Here is a 19,673-nt window from a genome sequence, read left to right as displayed (position 1 = left end):
TGGGAACGATGTTGCGAACGCATCCGCCTTCATCATGGTCAAATCGGCGACGCAGCTGTTCTCGGTTCAGTACCGCCCAGTGGCCCGCCTCGCTCGGTTGATAGATGGAGCGGTTGCTCACTGGGTCCCGCTGCACTGCGTTTATCTCGTCCAGTCGTTCTCGAAGTGCTAGGGCCCTGGTGTATAGTTGGCGACGATCGTAGTGAGGTCGGCGCTCGCGACGCCGCATGGGCAGCGCGAATGGCACAGAGCGTCATAGATCGCTGGTGCAATCGCACACACCAGTCCTTCGCCCTCAGCCCAGGCGGTCGCCTCGCGGAGTCGGGTCTGGAGTCGGTGAGCCAGCATTTCGATTAGCTTGGCCGCCATAGCCGTTTCCTTCGCTGTGATCTTACGCAGGCGTAAGCGCGGGCGCGCCTCCAGCACTGCGTCCGGTCCCGTCGCTGAGAGCCCCGCCGTCGGCAGGTGCGTCAGGTAGGGCGCGGCCTTGGCGCAATCGCTGCAGCGACTGTGGTGTCGGAGGGCCGGTGCTGGCTGGTTCTGCGGCGCTGTCGTGGGGCATGTCGTCGGCCTGGTACCGTGGTCCACGCACTCAAAGCGCGAGCGATGTCTATCGAGGGCTCCGTTGGCGAGGCGGTCGGACACTTGGTTGTCCATGCGGGCAATGTGTACGGCCGACGGCGGCAAGACCTCGGCGGATTCGGTTGCGGAAGCCGCGAAGGCGTTTATCCTAGAACGAAACTATATCTTAAGCTGGGCGATGACCAGCGCGCTATCACCTTCAATGCGCAACAACCGGTAGCCATGTCCCACCGCTGCAATGACACCAGCCTGAAGCACTTGATATTCAGCGGTGTTGTTCGTTTGCATACCCTCAAAATGCACGGAGACCGTCCAGGTGGCGACCTCTTGCGGTTCAGAAGTAGCGCACCGCACCGGCCGTCTTCCTCTAGTGGCGGCGCCTTCCCCGCTCGCGCCAGCACCCCTGCCATCGGAAGCACCTGAACCAGCGCTCCCAACTGTGGAAGGTCGTGCATGCAACACGCTGCCAGATCCCGCGCGGGAGACGACGCCGGAACGAGCACGAACAGAGCCGGGGCGGTCATTGCAAGTTGATGGCGCCTGTCGGGGGCATCAAGTGCTGTCCGCGTGGCCGGCGCCGCTGTCGGTCTGGGCAAGGCTGTGGCGCTTCCTGCTAGCGCACTCAACAAATCCGGGCCAGGAGGGGTGGCTCCACGATGTTGTGTGCCGAGGCGGTTGTGCTGGTGTAGTGGGTAGAATTTTATTCGGTTCGTCTGCGGTTCGGGTCGGGCTTCCAGGTCTGGGGTTTTATAGCGGTAAATTACCAGGAAATTTGGATCGACCGCCCGATCAGTATGTTAGAGTCAGATTTAATTACTGGCGATTGTCGCTAGTTACTACCGAATGTCACTCATTAGTAGCGTTAGAAACGGTAATTACAGGTGAATTCAGGAGGTTTCCTAGAAAACAAACCAATAGAACCCCATAATGCATTAATAGCCATTCCGGAAGAACTGTCGGTAGTAGCCGAGTGCCATTATCATTTTTTCATTTTCCTCGCTCCTCACCATGGACGATTCGGCCAACCTCACTCCGTTTTGCACCACGATTCAAGGGAATGGTTTCCAGCTGACCAAGGGATACCCGTCGAGCCTAATGACAACGTATCGTTTCCGTTACAACCGTCGGGGTTGCAAAGCGAAGATCGACATAATGACCGTTGGGCCCGTTCTTGAGGTTCGCTATCCGCATACCTGAGGTGGTGAAATCATCGATCTCCTCTCTGACGACTCCAGCAAAGGTGATTCTTTATCAGAATCTCACCAGGTATTTCGAGATGTGACTCAGCAGGTGGCCGAAGAGACCGATGCCCTTGCTATGCATCAAGTCAGCGTCCTGCATTCGTGAATTTGGGAGCAAGTTCGCGAGCAACTTTCGATTGATTTGGTGCCACGGGGATTGACGCGTGAACAAATCATTAGCCGGGTCTATCGCACGAGACGTCTCCATTTCGGTGGGTCAGTTCATGGACATGTTGAATTACCACTGCTGTCTCAAGCTGGCGATGGCAGCAAGTTCAACTTCACCTACACCGACGAGCCGAACGACGAGCGTAAAATTGGCCAGGGTCACCCAGCTCTGATTCGGCTGCTGAAGTATAACAACGTTTCGGTTCGGAGATGGGACCTTCTATTCTATTCCATCTTCGTTTTCTCTGTGCGTCGTCATCTTAGCTTACGACCGCGGGTCCCGGTGCTACGTCCTGTGCAAGTGGATTCTCAACACGTGCAAAACTGAGTGGGGCTATTGGGTTATTCTCCATTGCGTGCCAGTGTCTACTGGGATGAGCATAGAACCTGGAAAGATTACCTGCGACTTTAAGCAAGGGCTCATTAACGCAGTGAGCGACCGGGTTCCGAACAGCGCTGTTGTGGGCTGTCTCTTCCACTTCAAGCAAGTCATCCGCAAAAGATGGTGTAACTTCACATTCCGACTGCAGAAATAACGGTGGCAATGGCGCGTGGAATGCCGGATGTAGTGACAGCTCTCCCTCGTGAGCAGATCGACCCACAATGCATCGAGTATGTTACCAACGAGATCAAGTCGAAGACAAGTGGGACGAGTTATGGCAGTATTTCCGCCGCACATGGATCGACCTCTACCCACCCACGCTTTGGAACGTGCGTGGCATTAATCGACAGATCATCAGCAGAACCAACAATCCGTTGGAACGTAGCAATCGCGAAAAACAGGTTTGCAACGAGGTGACCCAACGTGCACGAATTTTGGGTGTTATTGAGCGTCACGGGCATCCGTTTGTGACACTGCTGGAGGATGTCGCCCATGGCCGAGCCCGCCCACCCCCGCATGGTACGTACTACACTCCTCCTGAGATCATTCTGTGAGACGTGGTGAGGTTTTGGCTCAGATTCATTGCATTTCCGAACTTTCGAGTCCTGGCCTCCATCTCAACTCAAAGTTTGTATAGTTTGTTTGACTCGTTATGCATTCATTTCCAGAAATTCCAGTTAGACAGCGCGGGTTTGTAGGTTTGCAGAGAACGCTTCGGTCTGACAATAAAAAAAAATCAAGTTGGAAACCACACTTCCATGATTACCATTTTAAATTTCACAACGATACCGCAACATTTCGTCGACAGGTAGGTGGTACGTGAATCACGCTCATTAAAATCTACGGTACGTATTTTAAAATAGTAAGGCTTCAAAGACGTTCGAAAACATCCAACTTCGACGTTGAAGTAAGATCCCCATCTCATGAAGAGTGCCACCTCTTATATAACAGTAACATGCTGTAACAGCCAAAGCAACCCTTGTCTACATCGCTCTATCTCACATCGTTCCCATGTACCTGACCTTTATCCTGTCACAGCTTACCGCGGCTGTGATTGGGGCCGTCTTACCCTATGAGTGCACGGAACGGATATTGGCGAACGAATGAGCGACGAATCTTACGTGAAGAGCAGGACACAGTAGGGATCGAACCCTGTTACGAGATGTTTCTCCTATACTTTGAATGTAACTACAAAATAGATAACACCCCGCAATAAACGGTAATCGTTACTATAGATGCGATAACTACTAGCCACACTCCCGGTATTGCTTGGCGTTTTGTTATGGTCGGGTTCAGGGGTCTGTGTCGTAATTTTCAAATCCGCTGTACGTAACGACTCTAAAACCGAAGTCCCAGAAGCCGAACCGAACAGCAGACGAACCGAAAAAAGTGTAACCATGTAGTGATAGAATGCGCAGTTGACGCACGAGCCGGGGAGTTTCGTCCCTGCGGATGTGCGTCGGGAGTGGATGTCACTGATCTCGACGGGCACGGGCGAGATCGAAAGGGCTGGAATGTTCTTGCCGGAGCTGGTGGTCGCCGAGAGGTTGAGGGGGCAGCTGAACGCGTGGACTGCTGCCGCCGGCTGAGTTTGAACGGCACACGCGCACGCGCACGCACAGCCGCTGTGGAAGCATTCTTGGAACCCGTACGCCCGCCCGGCTCGTGGTGCTCGTGTGGACCGGCCGGTGGCACCCGCTGGTAGCTTGTCATCTTGGCGTGCACGGAGGGTTGTGTCGCCGTGCCGCTGTCTCGAGGCGTGGGCCCTATCGTGTCCTTGCCCTCGATCCGACGGTGGGGTGGCGCGGACCCCACCTTGTCCACAGCGGTGCACCGGGCAGGGGGGGGGGGGGGGGGGGGGGCGCTTCGGCGTCCGTGGTCGAGGCGCTCGTGGTTGGGGCGCTCCTGTAGGTCGAAGTGTCCACGCTGCTGTCGCGAGAGGCCCTCAGCGGTAGGCTTCCGCTGTGGCGGCCTGGCCGCTGCCGGAGGGGGGTCTCTTACTCCAGCCGAGCGATACCAGAGAGCTTTAGTTACTGGAGCTATTTGAGGGTTATGGAACTAAAATTCGTAGTTATACGGATTCACAACTGAAACGCATAACCTTTTGCTCCAAACGCAATGTTCCTTGGAGTTATTGAGGGTGCGTGTGTTACTCCAAGCGCATTCTGCCACAACCCTCACGACTTTGTAGCAGTGCTCAAGGTAAAGCCTGGGTTTCCCCTGACGGGTCGTTTCTCCCTGTCCTAGTACGACGGAAGACAAGTTGACCCGAGGCCATAAGGCCCAGCCCCCCTCTGTGCCTGCGCGCCAGCGGCGCGACTCAGAAGCCTCACTCAGCTGGGCTTCGTGCGAAGAAGAAGACCCCAGCAAAACGCGAGCTGCTGAGGAAACTGCCGCAACGAAGCAGCCACACCAGCCAAGAAGCGTGCGGACGCATCTCCTGCAGTGACCCCTCTTACTGCCACACAGGTCAGCGGTGCAAACGCATCTAATAGCAAGAAAGCATTCAAGGCCGCAACGGCAGCAGGGAAAGCGGCACCAGAAACCATAGATGTCGCGCCGAGCTCGGATCTGCCCGACGGCGACAGCCAAGAGGAGGAAGCCGCCAACTTAGTGAGTGATCTGGTTGCTGCTGCAGATGCGGCCAAGCGTACACAACGAAACAAAAAGCCTCGTTCTACAGGAGGTGCTTGGTGACGACAGTTTATTCGACCGCATTAGTGAATCAAAGACGGAACGGTGGGTAAGCGTATGTGCTCAACCGTCGAATTACACCGGAGGGCCTGAGCAAACACCTTGAGGTGTTTGTGAAGAAGTATCGGAAGCAGATGATGAAGGAGCGTGGACTCTCGGGTGCGTTCCGTGATGTTTTACATCTCCAGTATGGATGCTAATTGTAACCGCGCTCTGTTGTAGGTCGTGAACCTAACACAACAGCGGATCAAGTCGAACTCGAGGGGTTGCTGATACGCTACATCGAGTTGAGCGAAGATGAAGACTCCAGGAAGGCTGAGCACATCGCGGATCGTACCAAAAAGACGGAAGAAGATCGGGTTGCTTGGAGAGCCAATCCGGGAGGCTGCGTTGAGCAGTGAGAAGCCGAAGAAATCAAGCAAGCCATCGGTAAACAAGCGCTCCGATCCACTGAAATTTATAAAAGCTCTAACCAAAACGTACGGGGCCCGAAGAGCAAGTGAAACCCGTGATCGCCTTGAGCATGAAGAATGCATGGAACAGCGAGCTGTTGAACTACAAGAGAAACAGCTCGAGTCTCAACAAGGTGTCCGCCAAATAATGGCTCTTGCGACGCAGGCGTTTGTAAACGTTCTCGGTGCCAAAGGCACCGACCAAGACACCAGTGCCACGAACTCCAACAACGAAGAGAACACCTGCTTTATCTCAAAATCTAAAGGAATGAAAATTCGAGCTATTCATCGCAAAATCTTAGCGAAATAACGTCTTTATCGGTAGCCAGTGTTTTCGGGTTACTCCCAGGTGTGGTTTTGGCATTTTCGGCACGACTATTATAGATAAAGCACCAACGTTCGTACTGCGATTGGTTGTAAGCGTCCAACACATGCAGATTATAAATTAAAAAAAAAACTACTTCCTCCCGAATAGAGAGATAAGACAGAAGTTGGAGCCGGCCAGTGGCCTTCGCACAGGTGTTGGAGTAGTTTTGGAGTTGTCAATTACCGGTGGATATCTCAGAGATGTGGCTAGATAATGAAGGCTTTTGATGTAATTTGTGAATTGTATCGCTTGACGAAGGCTGGGTTTCAGAAGGGCGGCTCCTATGGGGAGGGGGCCCTGGTGGCCCGGAGGCCTAATTTGTAGTGGGTCTAACTTGACTCACTACTTTAGCTTACACGTTGCGCAACGTGTATGAGGAAGCGTAAGTACTTAGTAATTACTTAGGTTAATTATATTTGAATACACAAATATAAGTTAACTTAGACAAGACTCCAAGTAGCTAGTTTAAGGTAAAATGAGAACTGTATTGTTTGTAAATTGATCTTCCTCTAAAATCTGCTAAAAACTGTTTATCATCTATGAAAGGGTTGGCAGCGACTGGCTGTCAGAGCCCCGCTAATATGCATGTCTCTGATTGGTAGAAAGATGCTGCTTTCTACCAATAGGATCTTTGGGTATGTGTGGACCACTCACTGTGGTGGTCCACTTCAATGTATCCATCGGTGTGTCTTACACCAATGTGAGGAAGTATCCAAGACGTTTAACAGATAACCTATCTGTTAAATTCACAAGTGGCTTGCAGCCACTTGTACGTGTAACCCCGTTACATAATTCATCACTCCGTGAGCTGTGGCGGCTGGTCGCAGTTCGCCCCGTTGGTAGACACCGTGTGGGCAAACCAGATGCTCTCGCTGGCTCGGATGCACGCGAGCGAGCAGGCACGGTCTAGTCGTTTTACCGCTCGCTTGGCGAGACCCAGCGTCTCGGTGTAGGTGTTGTAGTTCGACCTGCGTACGGAGCCGAGCGACGCGTACGCGATCGCTGTCATGGTCGTGCCCCAACCGTGCTGATGAAGCTCACGCATCAGCGGCGTGTACTTTACCAGCTTGGATGCATGAGCCACATCTAGGCCTGTGGCCTGGTGGCCGACCGTGTCAGCGTCAAAGGCTATCACGAGGTCCGCTAGTATCACCTTCTTTTCGTCGTGGTCGATCAGTTGGAGGTCAGGGCGGAGGGCGGACCGTGGCGCCTGGGCCACGGACTGGTTGACCCGCAGCTCCACATGACTCCGGCGCCGCACCTTGCGGAGCTCGTCGGCGATGCGTTCTAGTACGCGGCCGTGGCGCGCGCGGATGTTGCTGTTATTGGGGTCGCAGTGGTTCAGCACGTGGCCCATGGTCTCTGTCTGCTAGGGGCAGCCCTGCTGGCGACACCTCGTCACTGATCCTTGCTTCCGTCGCTTAAACACCGCGCGCGTGGACAGCTGGTTCGTGCATGCCGCCACGGCGAAGCGGTAATCGAGGTCCGTGAGACCGCCGATGCGCGTAAGGAATGTACTGCCGGCGTTGCCGTGTGCCGCCACTGTGAGTCCTTGGTCCTCCTGTGCCTTCCATGTCGCCGCATACCGGCGCTTGGCATGCAGTTTGTGTTGGGCCATCACGTGCTTGCGCTCCAGTGGTACCGGGTGTGTGGGTGTCGTCAACGTGGGTGTCATCGGCAGGTCTGGCTCGTTCCCGTTGGTCTTGGTGGCGTCGGAGATCTCCACGGCTGGCGCGATCCCGAATGCGAGGCCCATGCGCCTGACATGGCGCTGAAATTCCATCCACAGCGACGTAATGTGGCGGGACTGGTTGCGGCGGGAAGCGTATTGCGACGTTGCCAGCGTCCCCTGCAGGAAGGCGACCACGAGCTCGTCTCGACGTTCTCTCCAGTGGTCCTCCTCCAGGCGGTAGCGACGGCATGCGACTTGGATGACATGTTCCCCGCCACCTCGGCCACCGTAGCGTTCGGTGCGTGGAGCATCTGCCTACGGGGCCGACCAGGATGGCCGCCAATTGGTCGGTGAGCGGCAGCAGCCCGAGCCTACTGTGCGAGGTGGGCGCGTAGAAGAAAGCTGTCGAGGCAGCTTGTGGCAGTCGTAGCAGGTGCCGGAGGCCATGGCACGGCCAGGCGTCCCAGCGTTCGAGCGCGGCACGATGGGTCTTCACCCGGCGGAATGCATACTCCAGTTTGGAGTATACGTAGGCCTTGATCACCTTCACGACCTCGGAGGGACGGAGACCCGATCCGAGCAGCGCTGTCACCTCGCTCCGGAGTTCCTTCAGCTTGGCGTCCTGCTGGAAGTCAGTGACAGAGTGGTCAAACCCATCGTCGATTCCCAGGTAGCGGTACGTGTCCGCCATCGAGAGGGCGGGGGACACGTTCGCCTTGCAGCAGCAGCTTGGGCGGATCCTCCTGGCGGTGGCGGTCGTGCATGCGCGTGCCGAACGTGGCGCACTTCGACGGGTTGGCCGCCATGGTCAACCACTGGAGGAACTCCGTGACTACCCAATGGGCGGCCTCGATGCCTGCCGTGGTCGTGCTGAGCGACTTGATGCCGTCGGCGAACGCCGTCGCTCGGACGGTCACGTCCGCCGCGAGCTGCACTCTAGCAGAGGGGAGCTCATAGAGCCGCCACACCAGCGGCATGACCCCAACCAGGAACAGGAAAGGGCTGAGGGGCCATCCCTGGTAGACCCCTAGGCGGTGCCGTATCGGCGGTGTGGCGCCCGTCGCTGTGTTGACCACCGTGTAGTAGGAGTCCGTGTAGATGGCGTGGCAGCAGTCCACGAACGCTCGGTCCAGGCCAATCGCAGACATCGTGCGCCAGATCAGCTCAGGCGGAATGGAGCTGAACGCGATTTTTTAGATCATACCAAACGAGGTACAGCGCTTTGCCGGTACGTCGAGCGTCGTCAAGTCCCATTGCCGTCAAGAAATTGTGCTTGTTGCACCCATTCATCGCGCGGAACCCCTTCTGGGGAGCCGTGAATCTGTCGTTGGCTTCCAGCCATGTGGAGAGGCGGCGGGCTAGTACGCTGGCGTACAATTTGTACAGCGTGGGCTGGAGGCACAGTGGCCGCTAGTTGGACGGCACCGTGCGCGATCCCTTCTTGTGGACTAACTTGACGATGCCAACCTTCCAGGAGGATGGCAGCCGGCGATGCTTCCAGCAGTACGAGTAGGTCCGCGTATAGCAGCGGTAGCAGCTCAGTCTTCAAGCGGTGGAGGACGTCGTAGCCAATTCCGTCGTGGCCAGGGGCCGACTGGCGGCGGGCACGCAGTAGTTGATCCTCCACATTCTCCAGCGAAATGTCAATGCGCAATGCATCAGCCGCCTCCGTCGGCGGGGGCAAGTTACCTAGCAGGTCGTGGAAGGGCGCTCCTCTCGGGGCGTCAAAGTCGAAGTCCACACGTGGAGTGTGGAAGCCATCAAAGTAGCCGTGGACGTCGTCCACTGGGAGGGGACAAGTAGGGTCTGCCGAGGTTTTCTGGCCGTCGGGGTCTGCAGGCTCCGCAGCAGCGGACAGGATGTCGCGCACGCATCCGCTTTCATCGCGGTCAAACCGGCGCCGCAGCCGTTCCCGCTCGAGTGACCCTCGCGCTCCTCCGGTGGCGCGTCTCGCTCGATTGACGGCACGGCGGCTGCTTGCTGGGTGTGGTGGGTTTCGCACAAGAACACCAACTGGGGGAGCTGGCACTCCCTAAAGCTTCTTGCCTGGTGTATTTGTTGGCAAAACTTAAAACCGACTCTTACTATTGCTATGTACGCTACTGCCAGCTCGGGCAACAAACCTACGATCGTCGTACCATCAACTCGATGGTTGGCAGTGGCAACTCGCCACTGCCAATCTGAAGATCAGCCTGCCGCCCACTGCACGGGCTGGATGAGGCTATCCAACCTCAAACCCACTACAGTCCCCTCTCTCAAAGCCTCATTCAGCCCCGTGAATAAGCCCTAGCTCTAGCTGTATTGGTACCCACCAACACGGCCAAAATTGACTGTGTCACCTCGTCCACAGTTGTGCAATATTGATATCCGTCAACGCTGCCAAACGAAGTTGACCGTGTCACCTCGTCCACAGTCGCGCAACATTGATAGCCGTCAACGCTGCCAACCACTACTCCTCGCCCACAGTTTGTTTGGCAAAATATCATAGCAGAAATTCTCCCCGAACTTTTCGCTAATCAAATTTTCCGCTAGTCAAACTGTCCTGTCGCATGACACTTCAACTTGACCTTGTTGAAGTTTTGCATAATTTAGCTAAACGACGCATATGGCCGCCCAGCGATCACACACTGTACTAGTAGCCACTAAAACAATAATCTAGGCAATTATTTGCCGCCACGTTGGGGCCGGCGGTGGAATCGAGCCAACTAATCGGAAAGCTGCGTATCTTGTGCAGCCAGGATATATCTTTCCACTAGTACTCCCACGTCACGTGCCATAGAGGTGAAGGGCTCCCAGGAGTCCTCGATCTCCTCAAGACCACGCCAATTCACAAAAAGTTCGTAATCATTGCGCACCGAATTCCACCGGTGCTGCTTGATTTTGTTAACATCCAAGATAACACCTTGGCTGGCAACATGTTCTAGCAATTCTTCCGTCACTTGTAGGTCACTATCGGAAAAAAACTTCAGCCTTGACGCGTGCACATCACTCGATTTGCCCGTCACTAAATTTCTTACCACAAAGTGCCGAGGATGGGCCTCCGTAACCACGTACGGTCCCACCCAAGTAACTAGAAGTTTGTCGACATGTTTCTCATCTACTCGAGAGCGTAGAACAAAATCTCCGACCGAGAAATTCACCAGATTTTCTCCGCGTTCCTTTCTTTTGTTCAGCAAAGTTTGTTTTTCTCTGGCATTAACGACAGCTCGATGCACGTTTTGAACGCTAGCACGCAGTTGAGCAAACGAGCGCTCGATTTTTTCAGAGCTGCCAGCCTCAATTAACTCGCCTTGCCCCTGTCCGTTCACAAAAACATGGGCAAATGGTGACGGTGGTGGTAAACCCGTAAATAATTCCAAGGGGGATTTGTACGCTAGTGAGGGTACAGGTGTATGGTTCAAGCTAGACTGAACTACTGAGACCAGCGACACCCAGTCGCGATAATCTAGTTTATACTCCAAAATCATAGCTCGAAAAACTTGTAAAATGTCTCTGTTTATCCGTTCAATTGACCCGTTAATCCACGGACAATATGCCACCGAAAAATCATGATCACACTTTAGTTTTCTTCGCAGGGTGTCAATCACTTCACTCTTAAAATGACTACCTTGATCACTAATCCATAGTTTAGGTACCCCAAAACGTGAATGCCATTGTAGAATAGCCTCCGCAACCACCGCACTAGTCGGTGATTTACAAATAACGAATTCACAAAAATGGCTTGCATCATCTTTCAACGCTAAATGATACCGGCTCTCTCCAAAAGATTCTCCGAGATACAAAAAGTCAAAACGAAACGCTTCATTTCGCGTCTTGCTTCTGTATGTTTCACCCCACGTCCTCGGAATAATTTTCCCTCCTTTTACGTGCAAACACAATAAGCACTTGGTAAGAAAACGGTCAACATGTAATCGCAACCGATCAATTGAGAACACGTTGGCCAATTGAGTCATCATCGCGTGTCGCCCGCGATGTCCTTGAGGTCCACAATGCGATATAATCATCAGCCGACGCAGTAATGATTGCTCCTCTGTAGGAATCCATAGTAAGTTACCCTTAACTAACAAACCGTCGTCACGCTCTGTCAGCCAAGACGGCAAAGCCTGCGACACCTGCCGCTTCTGGGCGCGAGCCACTACCTCAAGTGTTGGCCACACGAAATTTTCATCGTCTAGAGGGCGCAGCATGACCTGCTGCTGTTGTTGTTTGCGTCGGGTAGCTACACGTCTGAGTTGAATCGACCCCGAGGGCTGACAAGCCCACCGACTTAACATATCGACCCATACATTAGCTGCTCCAGCAATATGGTTGATAGTATATCGAAACTCACTTAGCTTCAGTGCCCATCGCAACAACTTTCCTCTAATATGCTTCTTTACGCTTTCCCCAGGGGCGAAAACGTGAATTAGATTCCTATGATCGCAGAACATTCGAAATCCTCTTGGTCGCATTAGTAAATATGAGAGCTTCTCACATGCTGTTACGAGAGGAAACGCCTCTTTTTCGATCACGCTCCAGTTTAATTGTGCTCCTGTAAAAGCCCCACTTAAACAGGACAAAAGTCTGTGAGACTGCTCACTAACGTCCTTATTAGGATCCCAAGTCTCAACTTCAGTCACTATAATGCTCCATCCTTTGTCAGAGGCATCAGTCACTAAAACCATATCTCCATCGGGGCTGGGATGGTGCAGCGTGGCTGATGTAGCCAACAAATCTCGGACTCTGTCAAAATCTACCCGCAACTGTGGGCTAAATTCTATCGGGACAGCCGCCGCGGCTCGCTTCGACCTTCTTTTGTTTTTTAGCGCGCTGTCTAAGCACTCCTGTAATGGCTTCACAGCCTCTGCATAGCCTATTATACTCTCGCGTAGCCAATTGGCTGCACACAGAAACTGCTGTAGATCTGCAGCTGTCTTTGGGCACGGCATCTCACGTAGAGATTTAATTCTCTCAGGATCATGCGTTACGCCATTACCGTCGATAACCTTCCCACACCACTTCACACTCTTCTGATATAAACTTGACTTCTTCACACTGAGCTTCAAGCCAAACTCATTAATCAAACAGAAAAGTCTTTGCAGCTTCTCGAGGTACTCATCAATATTACTAGCATAAAGTAGGAGATCATCTATCCACACTAGTAAATTCTTGTACAACAATTCCTTGAAACAAGTTTCCATGGTACGTTGGAAGTGAATGGCAGCATCGCTGCACCCTTGTGGTACGCGTGTAGGGGTGTATACTTTGCTGTCGGTCATATAAAACAAAAATTCTTGGCAGTCCTTCGCCAACGGGAGCTGCCAGAATCCCTTCAGAAAATCATATAGTCCAAAATGTGTCATGCCACGCACATGTTCCGTGACAACGCGTAGAATAGGCATTACCCCGGCTGCGGCCTCTGTTTCCGCATTCACCGCGCGATAATCACTTGTCTGCCTGTATTCTTCTGTGCCTGGCTTGCGTACGGGTAATGCCGGGCTGGCCCAGCGACTCTGTGGGTTCTCATAAACCCACCCCATGCGCTCTAGCTCAGCATTAAAATCTCGCAAAAACTCTCTAATATGTGGTGGATACTGACGCGCCTTGCACTTCTGAGGTTTAGCACCATCCCTCAGCTTAATGAGAAGCGGGGGTACCTTGGCGGGTGGGTCTCCGCCAAGTCTCAGCCGCCACACGTCATACATCAATGCAATCTTAAGTAGTTCCTCACGTCGCTCACTCGGAAACCCATTATCGATCGCCTTATCCAATAATTCATGAATCGCTACTCTTACATCAGCATCGCACTCCACACCAATCTCAATATCATCTTCATAATATGTGGTGTCTTCGTTCTCAGCGCCCCCATGTATCACAAGCTGCTCGAGTTGACGATCAACATCAATTCCTAATGTAGCCAATACATCCTTGCCAATGATAAACTCATCTTCGTCTTCATCAATTATCAGACACTTCACAGGTGTCGTGAGACACACAGGTCCTGCCGCTGTATTAATTTGCAACTTCACTTCAATGTAAGCTCTGGCTCGGAGGATGTGTCCACCTGCTGTTGCCACGTCCACCTCCTCGTCTAATTCCACCGGTCTTAGCTCCATATCCTTTGCCATCAGCTCTGCAAGCTTCGCATTGCTCATGACACTAACATCTGCCCCTGAATCAGCGCAATAGGGCATTGAGTGCACCCCGTTTAATTCGACCATTTTCGCAGGCCCTGATAAACACTCTTTAATGCGCTTCAGGCTTCACGCCTGCACAATATTTTTACGCTCGTCGTTTTCGCGGTTACACCGTTCGTGTTGCTGCCTGAGCAAATTCCTCTTCTCCTCGTGAGTCGCGACCGGGCATCTCACAAGCCAGTGGTCGCCCTTGCACTTCAAACACCCGCCGTCAGGTTTGGTCGAGACCGCCCTCGATTTTTCCTGCTGGGGTTGTTTGTGATTTTTTTCTCCACTACCAATACCTGGTGGTGGGCTGGTCTTCATGTCGTAAATTTCTTTTGCCCGCAGTTTTTTCTTCTGTCTTTCCTGTCCTCGCGCATTTTCACTTTTCGCGACAGTGCGGATCTGATTCCGCTACCGCTTTCGCCGCTGAAAGTCCCTCTCGTGCTCGAGGGCTTTCTCCAGAATAATCTTAAAAAGAACTTTTTCGTCAGAACGCGCGTCGCGATTTTGGTACGCTAGGATAGCTTCGATCTCTTCACGCAATGCCTGCGGCTCGATCGAAGCAACGAACAATTTGCACTTCAACTTCACACCTTCTTGATCATTGAAGAACTGAGACCAACCGTTTTCCTCTATCACGTGCCTGCCTGACCTGAAAAACTGCACAACTCGCTCACGTACATCACTCTCCTGAAGGTTCATTCGAACAGCAGCCTTGAACTCCACCGCCACGTTGGGAACCGTGTTGTTCTTCACCGCCGAAAGGATCGAGTCAAGTGTTCCCAGTAGGAGCTCGTTAGTCAGCTCGGCCTTGTCAATTCCGCACTCTACGTCGCATAGAACCTCGAGCAGGCTCGGCTCGAAAGAGCTGCGGATGTCAGTAGTTATTGCCATAATCTTCTCGGGGTCGTGACAGCAGCGCACGGCCACTTCCTGCTCGTACTCCTTACGTCGCCGCTTCCACTCCACCAACGCTGCGTGCGAGGTGTTCTCAATCATGGGTGCGACGAGCGGAACAAACCGAGACACGGCAGCCGACGCCTTTGCCTTGACCTTGGTATCCATGCTTGTCCAGTTACTAAAGTTAACTTTGTGGTGGGTTTCGCACAAGAACACCAACTGGGGGAGCTGGCACTCCCTAAAGCTTCTTGCCTGGTGTATTTGTTAGCAAAACTTAAAACTGACTCTTACTATTGCTGTGTACGCTACTGCCAGCTCGGGCAACAAACCTACGATCGTCGTACCATCAACTCGATGGTTGGCAGTGGCAACTCGCCACTGCCAATCTGAAGATCAGCCTGCCGCCCACTGCACGGGCTGGATGAGGCTATCCAACCTCAAACCCACTACACTGGGTCCCGCTGCACTGCGTGCAGCTCGTCCAGGCGTTCTTGGTAGTGCTGGCTCCTGGCATGTCGTTGGTGCTGGACGGCTCCGATCTGCTGCGAGGACTGCGGGGTCGGCGCTCGCGGTACCGCGCGGGCAGCGCGAATGGCAGCAGGGCGTCGTAGATCGCAGGCGCAATCGTACACAGCAGTCCTTCATCCTCGGCCGAGGAGGGCGCCTCCCGGAGCCGGGTCTGGAGCCGGCGTGCAAGCAGCTCCATCTGCTTCGTCGCCTTGGTCGTTTCTCCCTCTGTGAGCTTGCGCAGTCGCAAGCGCGGCCGAGCCTCGGGCACCGCGTCCGGACCCGTCGCGATCACTGGGAAGCCCTCCGCAGCGTCGACCGGTGCGTCGGGCAGGGAGTGGTCTTGGCGTGGGAGCTGCGGCGATTGCGGTGTCGGAGCGGATGGCGCCGTCTGGCTCTGTGACGTCGTCGCTGTCGGTGGCGGCTGCGCCGTCGTCGGGCATGCCGTCGTCCTAGTGCCGTAGTCCGCACATTCGAAGCGCGAGCAATGTCTCTCCAGGGCTCTGTTGGTGAGGCGGTCGGTCACTTGGTTGTTCATGCGGTCGATGTGCACGAGCGTGGTCCGACCAACGGCGGTACGGCCTCGGCGGATGCGGTTGCGGTATCCTCGAAGTCGTGTGTTGCTGCACGGGAACTCGCCCTTGACCTGGGCAATGACCAGTGCGCTGTCCCCTTCAATGCGCAGCACCCGGCAGCCATGTGCCACCGCTGCTTCGACCCTTGCGAGGAGCGCTTGATATTCCGTTGTATTGTTCCTTTGCACGCCCGCAAGGTGCACGGAGTCCGTCCAGGTTGCGGTCCCTTGCGAGTTATACAGCAGCGCGCCAGCACCGGCCATCTTCGGTTGGCGTCCCCGACAGGCGCCATCAAACTGCAGGGTCCACTCCAGCGCTGTCCGGGCTAGTTCTGTTGTCGCCTCTCGCGTGGACTCTGGTAGCGTAGAGCCTGCAGGGGCTGCCGCAGTCGGATATGTTGGGCCAGGTGGTTCTGTTGGCGAGGGTGCTGGCGCGAGAGGGGAAGGCGCCGTCGGGGTGCGAGCGCTAGCGCTGGCCGCGTGGTCGGCGCCGCTGTCGGTCTGTGAAAGTCTGCGTCGCTTCCTGCCAGCGCACTCGACGAATCCGAGCCAGGAGGGGTGGCTCCACAATGTTGTGGGCCGAGGCGGTTGTACTTGTGGAGTGATCGGAGGCGCTGTCGACGCACGAGCCGGGGAGTTTCGTCCCTGCGGATGTGCGTCGGGCGTCGGTGTTGCGGGCACGGGCGAGGGCGATAGGGCTAGAATGGGCTTGCCTGTGCTGGAGGTCGCCGAGAGGCTGAGGGGCAGCTGCACGCGTGGGCTGCTGCCGCCAGCCGAGTCGGAAATGCACGCGCACACGCGCCGCAGCCGCTGTGGAAGCAGTCGTTGAACTCGTAGGCTCGATGTTATTTGCGTCTATGACGGACGAGTTCGCCATAATGTATGGAAAAATATTCGCAACACACACAGTCAAACCTAGCAGCGTTATGCGCAAACACCTGGAGCTGGCGGTAGCGGATCGATCCTGGCGAGGGCTGCACCTGCCGGTCCGTCTGCGACTCCCCAGGGAGCAGAGCGTGGGGTCCGATCCGTGGCATCTGCTGGTAGCTTGTCGGCGTGGCGTACATGGGGGGGAGCTTTGCCGTGGCTCATCCTTCTGCTGTTGCGAGGCGCGGGCCCCATCGTGTCTTTGCCCTTGGCCCGACGGTGGGGTGGCATGGAGGCTACTCCTGGATCGGCATCTGTATGCGACGTGGTTCCCACCTTGTCCACATCCGGGCGCCGGATCAGGAGGTACGGGTCCAGCGATCTGTAGAGTCAGCCGAGGCGGAGGGTCATGGGCCTGGTGGAGCGGGCGTGCTGCACAGGGGAGACCCCCAGCGGGTTGACGCCCTCGGTGGCTTAGCGCATGGGGATGCTGAGTCCGGCGTCACGTCTTGGTCTGTGGCGCCGGGGCGGAGGGGGGGGGTCCATGTCGACGGTCTCATCGAGGGAGAGCAGGTGCGCGTCGAGGTCGTCTGATCCCAGCGCCGAGTGGAAGTCGTCGATGTCCTCGCCGACGTCCTCATCGACGTTCACTGTCCCCTCGGTCACGGTGCATGGCCACATGGTCGGCAAAGTGGCTGTGGCCGCGGTGAACGCATTCCAGGTATGAGTCGTGTCTCCGTCCCCCTCAGCCACAGTGCGTGACCACGCGGCCAACGGGTCGCCGACGTCGGCGTCGTCGCCCACCGTCACCTCTGTCGCGGCGCGGCGCCACGCGGCTGACAGGTCTTCGTCATCCGCCGTGGGCGCGGGCCGACCTTGCGCTGGATCTCCAACCTCCTCGGTGCCCGCCGGTTGAATGGTCGCTCGGTCGTGCACGTCCTCGGCGCTTCGCAGGCGCGCAATCATCCGTCACTGCTCCGGCCGTGGTCCAAGGGCTTGTCGTGGGCTCGGTGGTCGAGGCGCGCGTTGTATGCTCCGTGGTCGGGACGCGCGTCGAGGGCTCCGTGGTCCGGGCATGGGTGGTCCAGTAGGCCGGGGCGGGCGCTCTGGTCGGGACGCTGTCCGTGGCAGCCGGCACGACTAGCTCACGGCCGTCATCGGCTGCACCGGAGCTCCACGTTGCTGGTGCCGCTGGCGCGGGGAGACGCAGGAGGTCTGCTGCCGCTGTGGCGGCCTGGCTGCTGACTGGGGGGTGGTCCATGGGGGTCGCCCCGTCCTGCGTGGGAGATCGTCGTGGTAGGGGGTCGGGGGTGGGCTCTCGCTCCAACCGAACGATACCATCGTCTCGGTGGAGGATCTAGGTGCTGGTGTGTGGGTGCGGTGGTGGGGGGCCCCTCAAGGGGGAAGACAGAAATTGGCCGCTGTGACGTGCAGGTCCCGGACCCCCCCCCCCCCCCCCCCCGCCGATTTCCAGAATGGGTGTCAAGAAGAAGAAGGGAAAGAAAGTATACGCTATACGCCGTACGGACCCTGGGCGGACAGCGTCATGTCGCAAAACAGTTTTAACTTACCCCTCCAGTTAGGCGTAGCACTCACTCTCTTTAAACAATTAATCAACTTAAACAACACTATGATTTCTCCGTAGTGGTATTCAATTTGGACTACGTACATCGTCAATACCGTATCCGTTTTACCAAAACTCCGTTTGTAAGTAGAAAACTCACATGGCACCGCCAATTATCTCAAAATCTTAAGGAATGAAAATTCGAGCTATTCATCGCAAAATCTTAGCGAAATAACGTCTTTATCGGCAGCCTGTGGTTTTGGGTTACTCTCAGACGTGTTTTGGCATTTTCGGCACGACTATTATAGATAGAGCACCAACGTTCGTACTGCGTTTGGTTGTAAGCGTCCAACACGTGCAGATTATAAATTTTAAAAACACTTCCTCCCGGATAGGGAGATAAAACAGAAATTGGAGCCGGCCAGTGGCCTTCTCACGGGTGTTGGAGTAGTTTTCAACTAGCAATCACGATGCATCAGCAAAGCTTCACACACTATCGTATTGCCCCAAGCACAAAGATAACATACACTTATAGTGAATGTATACCTTATAACTAAATAATTTCCATACGTACAGCAGCTAATTTTTGGTTGTGGACCTCCAGGATCGTTCAGTGACAGTAGTTTGTTCGGTGGCTCGTGCTGTTCGGTGGTTTAAATAAGCCAATCAACGTGCGGAAGTCTCCAGCTCCGGAGAGCCGCACACCGCGCCAACTCACGCCGCTGAAGCCAGCAACGACGATGGACGCACCCGCGGGAAGCGAGAAGATCATGTACACGACGGTGCGTGGCTGCCCTCGCTCGCTACGCCCCACATCGTAGCGTGTGCTTACCCCCTCTCTGCCTTGTTTTGCGTTGAGCAGGCCGCGGGCGCCTTCTTCGGCGCCGCCATCGGCTCCGTGGAGTCGGTGTGGGCCATCCCCAAGCTTGGTGCGTCGCCATGACTCCGCTCCAGGCGCCTGCAGCTGCAGAACACTCATTTCTATACTGCTGCAATTCTGTGCATGTAGGCGCCAAGCTGCCCAAGCTGTCCAACCAGCTCAAGCACCTGGGCACGCGCTCGGTACGAAATGCTCGCTGCTGACTGTGGACTGGCAAGGCTGTTGTTGACTTATTGCTGCTTTGTGGGGTGCTGCAGCTCGTGTTCGCTGCTGTGGGCTGCATCTTCACGACGGGCGAGTACGTGACGGCTTCGATTCGCCAGAAGGAGGACCCGATCAGCGCCGGTGTGGGCGGCGCTCTGGTGGGCGTGGTGCCCGGCATGGTAAAGCAGAGCATGCGTGTGGGAGTGGCCTCGGGCGTCGCTGCTGGTGCCGCCATGGCAGCTGCGTCCTACTGGTACGTTGGGCTTCGAGCAGGTAAATGGTGAGGACTCCTCTCGCTGACGTTGTGGCTCGGTTTGTGCTGTGCAGGCAAGCTATCCAGGACTCGCCTCTCGAGAAGTACGCGGCTGCGCGCCACGCCGACCGCTCTTAAGCTCGCAGCGGCGAAGTAGCATTTGGCCAGCACGACAAAATGAACGAAATGAAGGCCACAGCCAGTT

The 19,673-nt window shown here is 55.4% G+C and overlaps 6 protein-coding genes across 6 annotated transcripts; 1 reads left to right on the top strand and 5 right to left on the bottom strand.

Moving 5' to 3' along the window:
- Positions 1-168: 168 nt before the first annotated feature.
- Positions 169-657, bottom strand: IUM83_14542 (reverse transcriptase; the record flags this gene model as incomplete). The annotated part of the gene is made up of 1 exon (XM_067939296.1): positions 169-657. One exon carries the CDS (start codon positions 655-657, stop codon positions 169-171), a length of 489 nt encoding a protein of 162 aa, XP_067793474.1.
- Positions 658-6,682: 6,025 nt separating this feature from the next.
- Positions 6,683-8,706, bottom strand: IUM83_14541 (reverse transcriptase; the record flags this gene model as incomplete). Its single annotated transcript, XM_067939295.1, has 4 exons — positions 6,683-7,252; positions 7,352-7,786; positions 7,878-8,183; positions 8,266-8,706. 4 exons carry the CDS (start codon positions 8,704-8,706, stop codon positions 6,683-6,685), a joined length of 1,752 nt encoding a protein of 583 aa, XP_067793494.1.
- Positions 8,707-8,801: 95 nt separating this feature from the next.
- Positions 8,802-9,464, bottom strand: IUM83_14540 (reverse transcriptase; the record flags this gene model as incomplete). The annotated part of the gene is made up of 1 exon (XM_067939294.1): positions 8,802-9,464. One exon carries the CDS (start codon positions 9,462-9,464, stop codon positions 8,802-8,804), a length of 663 nt encoding a protein of 220 aa, XP_067793475.1.
- Positions 9,465-15,046: 5,582 nt separating this feature from the next.
- On the bottom strand, positions 15,047-15,964 carry IUM83_14539 (reverse transcriptase; the record flags this gene model as incomplete). The annotated part of the gene is made up of 1 exon (XM_067939293.1): positions 15,047-15,964. One exon carries the CDS (start codon positions 15,962-15,964, stop codon positions 15,047-15,049), a length of 918 nt encoding a protein of 305 aa, XP_067793532.1.
- A 1,077-nt stretch (positions 15,965-17,041) lies between these two features.
- On the bottom strand, positions 17,042-17,533 carry IUM83_14538 (uncharacterized protein; the record flags this gene model as incomplete). The annotated part of the gene is made up of 1 exon (XM_067939292.1): positions 17,042-17,533. The coding sequence occupies one exon, from the start codon at positions 17,531-17,533 to the stop codon at positions 17,042-17,044; it is 492 nt and encodes a 163-aa protein (XP_067793533.1).
- A 1,338-nt stretch (positions 17,534-18,871) lies between these two features.
- On the top strand, positions 18,872-19,606 carry IUM83_14537 (outer envelope pore protein 16-chloroplastic mitochondrial-like; the record flags this gene model as incomplete). Its single annotated transcript, XM_067939291.1, has 5 exons — positions 18,872-18,913; positions 18,994-19,060; positions 19,141-19,193; positions 19,269-19,468; positions 19,543-19,606. The coding sequence occupies 5 exons, from the start codon at positions 18,872-18,874 to the stop codon at positions 19,604-19,606; spliced, it is 426 nt and encodes a 141-aa protein (XP_067793538.1).
- Between the last annotated feature and the right edge of the window lie 67 nt (positions 19,607-19,673).

This window comes from Phytophthora cinnamomi (genome assembly GCF_018691715.1).
Source record: "Phytophthora cinnamomi strain GKB4 chromosome Unknown Contig28, whole genome shotgun sequence".
Lineage (NCBI taxonomy): Eukaryota > Oomycota > Peronosporomycetes > Peronosporales > Peronosporaceae > Phytophthora > Phytophthora cinnamomi.
The sequence above is the reverse complement of the archived record's forward strand: the minus strand, read 5'-3'. Positions and strand labels throughout refer to the sequence as shown.